Here is a 12,861-nt window from a genome sequence, read left to right as displayed (position 1 = left end):
CATAAAACAGTGTAAACAGTTTGACACTGTGGCTTGGATTGATTAGAACATCACTTGTCCCTTCTGTACGCCCAAACTCAAATGATGCTTCACCCCTCTGTAAGTCCAAATTTAAATTGTGCCTGATCCCTATGTAATTTAGCCCAAACTCAAATTGTGCTTCAGGGAGCATTGATTTACCTTAAATAGATGTAAAATGTTTGCTGGAAGGGAGCCTTCCATAAAAGGAGTGACACTGTTGGCAACAATAGCAGCAGGTTATCTATCATAGAAATAGTTCTGATAGAGTTATCTTTCTTAGAAACATAGTTCTGATATAGTTATCTTTCCAGAAAATAGCTCTAAATATAGCGGATATTTACTGCACAAGGCTGTTTTCAGCAATGACCAAGAGGCATTTCATTTGTTACTAAGAGCTGTCCTATATATGTGTTCATTTGATTGCTGGCAGCAGTTGAATTTACTGTTTATAACTTGTGTGAAAAGTTCTGCAGTTTTCACCAAAAACTTGTATAGCATTTTCATAGAGATGAGTGGTTGTTGTATATTTGGTATAAGTGACCAGTCTATATTAGAACACAACGCATGGTTTGATTGTCAAGGGCAGATATTTACAAAAGTTCTATAAATTAATTCTGATAACATGCCAACACAAAAAAAACACTTAGAATTGATTTATTTGGATCAGTTAGACCCCAAATCCCAAAATGTGCTACCCTTTTTTACACAACATTCTCGTGTGAAATCTAACTCATGGTAGTGTCATGTGAGCATGAAAATTAGGTAGAACTTACATGAGCAACAGAATCTAACAAAGCATTTCTTCACATGAGCAAGTCTGCTCATGTGAAATTCACACAAGCGGGAATTATTAATATGCAATTTCTCACATGAACAAAAGGTTAGTCATAGTAAAGAAACAAAAAAAAAATTGTATTTGATAAATTTATTTTTGACAAGAATAGAAAAGAACAGTTGCCTATCATTAAACTTAGCATTGACTTTTAAAGTGATACTGAAGATGAACATATTTGAGTTAAATTATGAATGTTTTTTAGGTTTCTCATGTGAGAAAAAACTCAACTAGAGTATATATATATATATATATATATATATATATATATATATATATATATATATATATATATATAATAATGAGGACTTTGTATAGCGCCTAGTCTTTAGAAGCTGTAAGTGCTTTACAACATTAGACAACACCTATAACAAAAAAAACATATATAATGATATGATTATAAAAACAAACACCATGAAATTAGAAAACATAAAAAACATGCTGAAAATATTTAAGGTAGGAAAAATTATTAGGTCTTTAAATTTGTTCTTGCATTCAAAATAAGTGAGTTTTAAGAGCACTCTTGAATGGGATCAATGCGTCTTTGTGTCTAGATTCAGTGGGCAATATATATCTATATATGATTTTCAATTATTGCAATAATTGTATCACATGATTTATATAATAATGAATGGTCACAGTACAAATGGGCAGGTTTTAAGCCATGCATGAAGTAAATTAGTGTGATTATTGTAAAAACAGTCTTTGTGCACATGAAACTAGGCATCCAAGAACTGATTTTGTTACTAATGACAACAAAAGGTACATAGGGTCTTGGGGCTGGTATTCAGATAGAGTAGAAATTTGATGACAAGGAACAGTGTGATTGCATACATGATCAATGGAAACTACTAAAATATAACAGAAATACTGGGAAAATGAACACAAATGGCTAAGGTGTGACCCAGGAGAGACTGTGAAGTGCAGTGATTATTCTGAGAAATACTAAAGTTGTTGGGGTAATTTGGTATTGAGTTTTTTGGTGAAATATTGTTATTATTTTGACTTGATGTTAATGAATGATAAATGTTGAATTAGAAAATGAACTGGCTTCTGTTTGATTTTAGCAGGATAGTGAAATTTAGACAGATCAGAAAAATATTATTTTGGTGATCCTGTGTGTTAGGAAACAATTTTGAGCCACATGTCTCATTTTAAATATGCACACTTTTTATAGAACTCACTACACATACTCATGCTTGTTTGTTGTTACTCATTCAGTTTCAGTGGGGTCCTTTAAAATCTGTTACTAAATCAATGGAAACAATGTGGAAGGAATGAATTACAATTTCAAAATTGTTTGAAACAATATTATTTATCATAATTACTTGAAACAGTATTTATCACAGTTAAGCATTCTTTTGTTCGCTTGTGCAGCATATAATAGTTTCTGTCATAATATTAAATTTTGTTAAAATGAAGCTTCTAAGTGGATTAACATCATAAACTGATATTTTGTTAAATTGCTTTTGTAACAGCACCTTGTGTATAAATTATACATCATTAGCTGTTCATTTTAAATGAAGTACATAGAGCAGATTAAGGAGACTCAGCAAATGTATGATGTAGATAACATCGAATGTATTATTAAGGAATAAATAAAGAAATTCAGGCTGTTACACAGAAAGGCAAACTTTCCAGTCCAGTTGGAATCTCTCACAGCCATTGTATAGAATATGTGGGAAACTCTTCATATATGTATTGTAGTATAGCTTTAGAAGCTTTTTGCTTCACTTCCATATAGAAATCCATTTGGGGGAGGATGGTCTCTGATGGTTAGGTTCCCCCTCCCATCTGTTAAAATTGTACATTATTAGGTGAAAAAGAATTACCTTGAACCACCTCTTGCAAACAAATCCTTTCAGAATAAATTCCTGCATCCTCCCCAGCATCTGGTATGATTTAGGTACCACCCACCGAAATAGATTACAGCAACATGTACTATGTAACCTGGGCAAAACATTTTACCATTTACCTGTTTGGCAGAAGCATTTCTATTTTTAGTTGAACATTTGAAAATTACTTAACAAGTCATAGAAACATCTCTAAGTGTTATTCATGACCATTTTTCAGAGATATCCTAAGATTTAGTTTTACCCTCCATTGTCCAATACACACCAAATGATTGGTATTTTTTATCTTTAAATATACAAATGCAATGATATTACTCACTTGATACCTTAGATTGACTGGCTGCCATCTTCTTTGAAAATTAACAAAATTAATTGTAATGACCTCTGAATCATTGCTAAATATGAAATCCGAGAAGAAAAAATGTCCCTAAGACAAATGGAAAGGAGATTAACAAACTTGCAGTAATTTTATAATCTCCTCAGCCATCGATAGCTGACAACATTGTATTGATAACTGCATTTTGGCAGGCACACTAGTAAGTAATAATGATCTGCGAAGTTATCATCTCGATGATTATGTGAAGCAAGATAACAATGTCATATCATTTGATGTATTTAAATCATAAGGGAAAACTAAGCAGCATCAGTAACGTACAGTATAAAGCAGATGATATACCAATAGCTTAGAATTAGATGGTGTGCCAACAGTATTGATGTATCACAATAATACACATTAGAATTTCCAAAGGACAAAGCAAGGTTCAGAACTCAAACCAAGCAAATATATATATTTTTAGAAGTGACGTTAGTCAGGTAGGTCAAAATTTATTTCCTCATGTATGGACAAAGGTCAATAACACACTATAAATTAAATATAAATAAGAAGATCCAGGTCATCTGATTGCTGCAGTGAACACACACTGGCTTTTCTAAAGTACAACTATCACTAAAGTGTCATGGCCTAGGATTAAATACAAGGTTATCCAAAACTGACTGCTTGCATTACAGCTTGTGCCATTAAGTACTGGGCCTAAGTACTTGGTTGTCCAAACCAACTTGCTGCATTACTACTGTGAACAAAATGTTCTTTATACTTAAAATATAGTGGTAATCAAATGTTGGCTCATGTGGCCTGTGCCCTGGAATGGCTACTTAACCAAAAATTATGGTACTCATATTTTCAAATATATTTGTTGTGAATGCAACTGATTATTTGAGAGAGATTATCAGCTGTTTCTGAATGAGACTGAAATCTATAATTGTTTGCATTTTCATACTAAAAAAAACCTTACTTTTTTCAGATGAACTTGTCAAAAAAGTTTGACTTACTCAACTAAATAACTGCACTTGTTCCAGATGTTGTGCTATGGGATTTGCTCAACCCAGGTCACTTAAAGCAAAACTCTAAATATCATGACTTCTAAACAGGGATCACACAATCATCACTAATCATGTTCACTGTGACATAGGAATCAAGTCATGATGTAAATGAATGGATACTAAATTACTTGGGCTTTTGGGATTGTAACCATATGATCATGTAAATGAATGGGTACTGAAATATCTGGGTCATTTGGGATTGTAACCACATCATTATGTAAATTAATGGATACTAAATTACTTGGGCTTTTGGGATTGTAACCCCATCATGATGGAAATGAATGGATAAGCAAGTGATAAACAAGTGATGGCTAAGTGATAAACAAATAATTGTTGTCAAAAACTGAATCAGTGATAGGTTAAGTCAACCTCAGTTATAACATTGGTAGGAAAATTGCAATCAGCTTAATGGATAATGTTGGTATGAACATTGTAATTGTTATTAATATTTGAAAGAGTTTGCATATTGAGTACTTTCAGGCCCATGTTTGGTCTCTTATTTAAAATTTTATGTTTCTGTGTTTTTTAGTTTTGAATTATGCCTATATTTAATGTGAAATCTTTTTTCTAAATTTTCAGTTGGTTGAAAAAAATTTGGAAACAAAAACTGACCTGCTGTCACTGCTTCTGTCTGAAATTAAAGGACAATCGCAGTCCACATGATGTGCCTTTTGTTGAGTGGGAGTACATGAAGCCCCAACTAGGGGACTTCACCCTCAGTGAATACACTGAGAAAATTATACAGTATGGATTCCTAATGGTGAGTGCCACCAAACTGAGGATGATAATTTGTATCATTTGGTATTGTACATTGTAGTTAAATATTAAATATCCACCATACATAATTTACATGCTGTATGAAATATTATATGTAGCTGTATATATTGTGCTGTGTTACAACTCTGTGGTCTTAAATTAAATGACAGAAAAATCAAACCTAACAAGTTTAGTAAAATTCAACAAATAATTTATTTCCCGTGAACACAAAGTGACAATTTAAAAGGAAATTACAGTATTGTGAATTAAGTCCCAAATAATTATGAAAGTTCTGTCACAAGTCTAAACTTATATAGTGTTCCAAATGAATTTCAGTGTTAAATATGCTGATGTGTCAGCAGTCTTAATATATTACAATAATATAGTCCAGAATGTCCTTGAATGAATAGTGATCTACTCCAAAATGTTAGTGAGTATTTTATAATTGCAATGAAAATGATTGTTTTCAGACTATATCTGAAAACAACTAACAATGATTTTAGAGATTGTACTTGATAATGGAATGAATAATTGTTTGCTTGGTCTTGGTTTATGTACCAACTGTCACCTGACTTACAACACAACAAAATGCACTGGACTTCCAATGGAGATTTCCATCAAACTCATAAACAAGGTCAGGTCAGTTTATTTAAATTGACTAAAATCAGGTAGACCATATAGTTTTCAAGGGAAAACCAATATCCTGAACTCAGATCTAAGTAAAAATATACTTTACAAATGATCATTATCTTAAAGTATAATCTACAATCATGTTCAAAAGTGAGCTCTGTAAAATGTTGTTTACAAATGACCATATTACAATCTACAGTCATGGAAAAATGTTAAGCACACACTATAATATACATGTACAACAGTGTGCACATTAATGGTAATTGTATCTACTGATGAAATAACAATAATATTTTACAGTGTACATGTTACTGGTAATTTTGTCCTGAGCTTTACACATTTTATTGTAAAGAAGTACAATTTTCAGTCAGTTTTGGGTAAACATTAGAATAAATTGGCCTTATCCAGATACTTGTCAGGATGTATATAAAAATGACATGAAGGTTTCTGTATACCCAATAAATACTTACATGAGGAAAAGCATTTTCTTAAAATGACATGAAGGTTTCTCTATGCCCAATAAATACTTTACATGAGGAAAAGCATTGTCATAGCGGAAACAAAAAGTACACAAGTTTCAAAAACAGATGTTTGTTAAGAAGGATGGAATTTCATCTAGCCAGGGAAACATATTGATATAAGGAAAAATTACATATATGAAAGTTGAAGATACAATCATTAAAAGATGAACCAGAAATATTCTTTCTAAAGATGGCTGTTGTGATGGCCCATTGATGCTGCTGTCATGGTGATAGGCAAATTGAAATATACAATATGAATTAAGGGCTATTGCCAGGGTGTTGTTTCCCATTGGTCTTGGGCAATACCTGAAAATAAAGATTAATTTCTTAAGCATTCATATTCCTTTTTAGCTGTTTGCTGCCTCATTCCCACTTGCTCCGCTGATGGCACTCTTGACCAATTTGATAGATTTGAGAGTGGATGCTAAAAGAATGCTCTGGACCTACCAGCGCCCTCTTGCCATCATCAGAGAGGATATAGGTACAATATAATGAAGTTATAAAGTTCATTGAACAAGTTAAAATTCTCAGTTGAAATAAAAAAATTTTACATTAACTTTTTAACAAGAACTGTAGTACTTTGAAACCGTAGTTTTTAGCTGTTGTGCTGTCTGACTCTATTATCATATTGTTAGAATACTTAAATGTAGTGCTACAACATATCTTTTTAATACTGTTTACCAATTAAAGTGTCAGTTCAATTCATAATCTAAATTACCTTACATACCGTATAGCTGGTACATTTTTATGGATGGAAAATGTGATGATTTTGTTCGAGAAAAAGGTGAATTTAATTTTAGTTAGCTATATTTCATTGATTATTGATCCTTGCATCTCAATAAAGAACCCATGATGCATAATTTTTGACAATTTATTTAAAAGATCTCATTCTTACACCATTACATAGCTAACATTTCTCCATCAAGTACATTATTTGATACATTAACATTAGGAAATTTGATCCACTACCACTTTAATCCAATCCTTCTGGAAATATTCCATTTAGAAAAATGGAGGAAACTATTTCTCATTACGTCTTCTTACCACCACTAGGTGGCTACCCATTATCTGAATCTTAACCAGTCTGAGCTTTCTCTCTCATATGATGAACATCTGACTTCATTTCTTGTCATAAGAGAAACAGTTTTAATTGTACCCATCCAGACAGGTGGTATTATTGTTGATTACTAATGTATCTACTACATGTTGGCATCACTATTTTTGAATTTTTATCAATAATTGTGTGAAATGTTGGGAGTTTTTGGATATTATCTTCTGACCTTGTACACCAACATATTGTTTTTTGGTCATTCATGGTTGTCTTTACCTAGATTGGATGAAATTTTCTCTTGTTTTTTAAGAATGCATTTTAGTTGTTGAACACATCTGGGTTGTTTTCTTCTCATTCTAATCATTTCAGTTAAACAGTGATGACCAAGACAACTGAAAATGACATCTTTGACCCTCACCCCTAGACTTCATCAATTTATGCTCCTGCATGCCAGATTGAACATGAGATGCTTTTATCACACTCACCAAGTCACAATCACATATATTTGTGCAGGAAATTGCATTACAGTTGATGGCATTTCTGGTACTCCTACCACTTGGATTTGACAAGTCTTGTCCTTCCATTCCAGTGGATGTATGGATGAGCATGGTCTTTGGGTCTGTAAATCTTTGTACATGGGTTTATACCAACCTCAATGGTCTGTTTTATCAGTCATCTTGGCTGTATACTGCAATTCTAGTTGTCAACCAGCCATTTCAGCCATACAGCCACACATACTTTCTAGCTTGCAACCAGAAGTATGTTGCCTTGCTAACTGTCCATCTTGATACTAAGATGAACATTTCAGCATATTTTCCCATCATCATTCTAGCCATCCATACTGTCAAGACAAGCCGTTTGAACTGACAAGCTTGTCATTTGTTGATGGGTATTGTCATGCACATAGAGACAATAGTGCCAGAATTAAAAGTATTGCCTGTCAAGGACAATTCTTCAGTGCAATGACAGCCTTGATCAGTTGCCATAATACAGAGTACAGAGTTTAGTTTCAAAGTGGCATTTCAAGAAATTTATAGAATTTTATAACTATCCGAGTTTTTCTGTGCTGCTGTCTGTGACAAGCACTATATACATAACTGTCATTTACTTAGAAGAATAGCATTACATGTGAAAGGACAAGGATTTGATTGGACATTTCTGATTATGCATTTTACTGGCATTCTAGTGTTTATTCTTCATGGACGTATTTAATATCATAATAATGGTATACATTTCCATACATTTTAATGCATGTACATGATTTATTTAAACTTAACATTTATTAGTCAATTCAACAGGGTTTTTTTTGCTGGGTTTATTATTTATGCATTTCCCTGTAATGATACCCATGGTAGAGGTTGGTTGCTTATGTATTTCCTTATAATGATACCCGTGGTAGAGGTTATTTGCTTATGTATTTTCCTGTAAGGATACCCATGGTAGAGGTTATTTGCTTATGTATTTTCCTATAAGGATACCCATGGTAGAGGTTGGTTGCTTATGTATTTTCCTGTAAGGATACCCATGGTAGAGGTTGGTTGCTTAGGCATTTCCCTTTAATGATACCCGTGGTATGGTTGGCTGCTTATGTATTTCCCTGTAATGATACCCATGGTAGAGGTTGGTTGCTTTGCATTTCCCTGTAATGATACCCATGGTAGAGGTTGGTTGCTTTGTATTTCCCTGTAATGATACCCATGGTAGAGGTTGGTTGCTTTGCATTTCCCTGTAATGATACCCATGGTAGAGGTTGGTTGCTTTGTATTTCCCTGTAATGATACCCATGGTAGAGGTTGGTTGCTTTGCATTTCCCTGTAATGATACCCATGGTAGAGGTTGGTTGCTTATGTATTTCCTTATAATGATACCCGTGGTAGAGGTTATTTGCTTATGTATTTCCCTGTAATGATACCCATGGTAGAGGTTGGTTGCTTTGCATTTCCCTGTAATGATACCCATGGTAGAGGTTGGTTGCTTTGTATTTCCCTGTAATGATACCCATGGTAGAGGTTGGTTGCTTATGTATTTCCCTGTAATGATACCCATGGTAGAGGTTGGTTGCTTTGCATTTCCCTGTAATGATACCCATGGTAGAGGTTGGTTGCTTTGCATTTCCCTGTAATGATACCCATGGTAGAGGTTGGTTGCTTTGTATTTCCCTGTAATGATACCCATGGTAGAGGTTGGTTGCTTTGCATTTCCCTGTAATGATACCCATGGTAGAGGTTGGTTGCTTTGCATTTCCCTGTAATGATACCCATGGTAGAGGTTGGTTGCTTTGTATTTCCCTGTAATGAAACCCATCAGAGAGGTTGGTTGCTATTACATTTCTCTGTAAGGGTACCCATCAGTTAGTTTGGTTGCTATTACATTTCCCTGTAAAATTACCCATGGTAGAGGATGGGTGCTTATGCATTTCCATGTAAGAACAACCATCATAGAGGTTGGATGCTTATGCATATCCCTTTAAGGGTAACAAGTGTTGAAGTTGGTTGTATACATTTACTTGTAAGGGTAACCATTATAGAATTATAGACTTTGGCTGCTTTTGCATTTCCCTGTAAGGATGCCCATCATAGAGGTTGATGGTACATGTATTGTCCTGTAAGGGTACTCATGGTAGAAGTTGGCTGCTTATGCATTTCTTCATGCTATTACATATTTACCTAAGTTAATGTGATCAGGGAATATATTTGCCTAATATCAATATGATTGGGAAATATATTTGACAAATACTTGAACCTGAAGGGCTTAGTTTTCATACAATATAATGACATTCATCTGCCATCAGTACTAACAATGGAAATGCCAACAAAATGACTTCTGAAAATTGCTCAGCAGAATTTTAAAAAAAAGATTGCATCGGGGGTTTTGGTATGGGACATGTTCTGCAGATGTGCATCAAATATAGGGTATTTAGTTTGGGACTTGTTATGCAGATGTGCATCAAATATAGGGTATCTAGTATGGGACTTGTTATGCAGATGTGCATCAAATATAGGGTATCTAGTATGGGACTTGTTATGCAGATGTGCATCAAATATAGGGTATCTAGTATGGGACTTGTTATGCAGATGTGCATCAAATATAGGGTATCTAGTATGGGACTTGTTATGCAGATGTGCATCAAATATAGGGTATCTAGTATGGGACTTGTCATACAGATGTGCATCAAAAATATAGGGTATCTAGTATGGGATATGTTATGCAGATGTGCATCAAATATAGGGTATCTAGTATGGGACTTGTGATGATTTACCTACAGATAAAATGCTTCTAGTAATGGAAGCATGGTGGTGATATGCCATCAAATATGGCTGAAAATACACAGTTTTCTATTGATATCATAGATGATAAGCAGCAAATGAAGAAATTACAGAAAGCATCAACTTGACCCAGATTTTTTTGTCAATTTCTTGAGCATTTGGTTGTTCAGCAGGTATCAGCCAGAAGATTGATCTCAGGCCCAATTAGGTCTTATTTTACCGCTTATATTTCTACAAGCAATATTTTGAGAAAACTATGTACTGCATCAAAATCTTTAAAGCAGCAGATATATATCTGAGCTGGCTTTTTTGCCTGTGTGATCACTAAGAATAGTTGTTTCAGTCAGCTGAGATTTATTATCTAATGCATAAAACCTGTGTTCCAAATGTTCAAGATTTTGGATAGTGAGATTGCCTTTTGCACACAGTTTTATTTGTGCTGAAATGAATCCAGACAGTTTACAGGCCAGCTGATCGAAAGCAGTGGTTACATTGATGGCACTTAAACGAAAGACTTTCAATTTCATGTTTTACATTGACCAGTACACTTTCTTAATTTTCAGGGATGTGGTACACAATTCTGACACTGGTAAATTTTGCTGGAGTTGTTTCCAATAGTTTTCTTATAGCCTTCACATCTGAATGGGGGATGCAGTTCGATATAACAGGAAAGCTGTGGGTTGTTATTGGATTTGAGGTAAGCAAAGAAGAAAAACACATGGTACAAAAAAAGACATTTCATATTTATAATGTTACACATATTATTTTCACATCAAGAGGTCACACTGAAGACTAGAATGGGGTCCAAGGCATCTTGATGTACAAACAATCTAAATTCATGTCATATCATAACCAGTTTATATGCCATATTTTATATGTTTTCACAGTACTATATATAGAATATAGCATTGGTGTTTATATCATATTGTAATTTTGAAACATTTCAATGATTTAATTGCCATGGTCTACAAGACATAAATTATTCAGCTTGCTGTATCAGTTTAAACAAAGTAATCACTCATATTGAATGATGTACATACATTCATATAATGTTTTAGTCTTTGGTATTCCTGCTGATATACTTTATTTAGATTAATGAAGTCTTTATAGTTCAATGATGTCTTTATTGATCAATCATGTCTTTATTGATCAATGATGTCTTTTTGGATCAATGATGTCTTTATTGATCGATGTCTATATAGTTCAATGATGTCTTTATTGATCAATCATGTCTATATAGTTCAATGACGTCTTTATTGATCAATCATGGCTTTATTGATCAATGATGTCTTTTTGGATCAATGATGTCTTTATTGATCAAAGATGTCTTTATAGTTCAATGATGTCTTTATTGATCGATGTCTATATAGTTCAATGACGTCTTTATCGATCAATCATGTCTTTATTGATCAATGATGTCTTTCTGGATCAATGATGTCTTTATTGATCAAAGATGTCTTTATAGTTCAATGATGTCTTTATTGATCAATCATGTCTATATAGTTCAATGATGTCTTTATTGATCAATCATGGCTTTATTGATCAATGATGTCTTTTTGGATCAATGATGTCTTTATAGTTCAATGATGTCTTTATTGATCAAAGATGTCTTTATAGTTCAATGATGTCTTCATTGATCAATGATGTCTTTATCGATCAATGATGTCTTTTTGGATCAATGATGTCTTTTTGCATCAATGATGTCTTTATGGATCAATGATGTCTTTATAGTTCAATGGTGTATTTTGGGATCAATGATGTCTTTTTGGATCAATCATTTCTTTGTGGATCAATCATGTCCTTATAGTTCAATGATGTCTATTTAGATCAATAATGCCTTTATAGTTCAATGATGTCTTTTTGGATCAATGATGTCTTTATGGATCAATGATGTCTTTATTGATCAATGATGTCTTTATAGTTCAGTGATGTCTTTTTGGATCAATGATGTCTTTATGGATCAATGATGTCTTTTTGGATCAATGATGTCTTTATAATTCAATTATGTCTATTTAGATCAATGATATCTTTATAGTTCAATGATGTCTTTTTCGATCAATGATGTCTTTATAGTTCAATCATGTCGTTATAGTTCAATGATGTCTTTATGGATCAATGATGTCTTTTTGGATCAATGTTGTCTTTTTGGATCAGCGATGTCTTTATAGTTCAGTGATGTCTATTTAAATCAATGATGTCTTTTTGGATCAATGATTTCTTTATAGTTAAATGATTTCTTTATAGTTCAATGATGTCTTTATAGTTCAATGATGTCTTTATGGATCAATGATGTCTTTATTGATCAATGGTGTCTTTATTGATCCATGATGTATTTTGGGATCAATGATGTCTTTTTGGATCAATGATGTCTTTATAGTTCAATGATGTCTATTTAGATCAATGACGTCTTTATAGTTCAATGATGTCTTTATAGCTCAATCATGTCTTCATAGTTCAATCATGTCTTTTTGGATCAATGATGTCTTTATGGATCAATAATGTCTTCATAGTTCAATCATGTCTATTTAGATCAATGATGTCTTTATAGTTC

The 12,861-nt window shown here is 33.2% G+C and overlaps 1 protein-coding gene across 1 annotated transcript in view; it reads left to right on the top strand.

Moving 5' to 3' along the window:
- Positions 1 to 12,861, top strand: part of LOC149796371 (uncharacterized) — a 122,754-nt gene that overhangs the window by 79,455 nt on the left and 30,438 nt on the right. The window contains exons 18-20 of the mRNA XM_089960232.1: positions 4,666 to 4,846; positions 6,345 to 6,474; positions 10,874 to 11,007. Coding sequence (XP_089816358.1) covers positions 4,666 to 4,846; positions 6,345 to 6,474; positions 10,874 to 11,007 — 445 coding nt within the window. The remainder of the gene's footprint in view (positions 1 to 4,665; positions 4,847 to 6,344; positions 6,475 to 10,873; positions 11,008 to 12,861) is intronic.

Source organism: Sinohyriopsis cumingii, chromosome 6, assembly GCF_028554795.1.
Source record: "Sinohyriopsis cumingii isolate HCF-2022 chromosome 6, ASM2855479v2, whole genome shotgun sequence".
NCBI classification, from domain to species: Eukaryota; Metazoa; Mollusca; class Bivalvia; order Unionida; family Unionidae; genus Sinohyriopsis; species Sinohyriopsis cumingii.
Note: the sequence above shows the minus strand (reverse complement) of the source record. Positions and strands in the feature narration are given on the sequence as shown.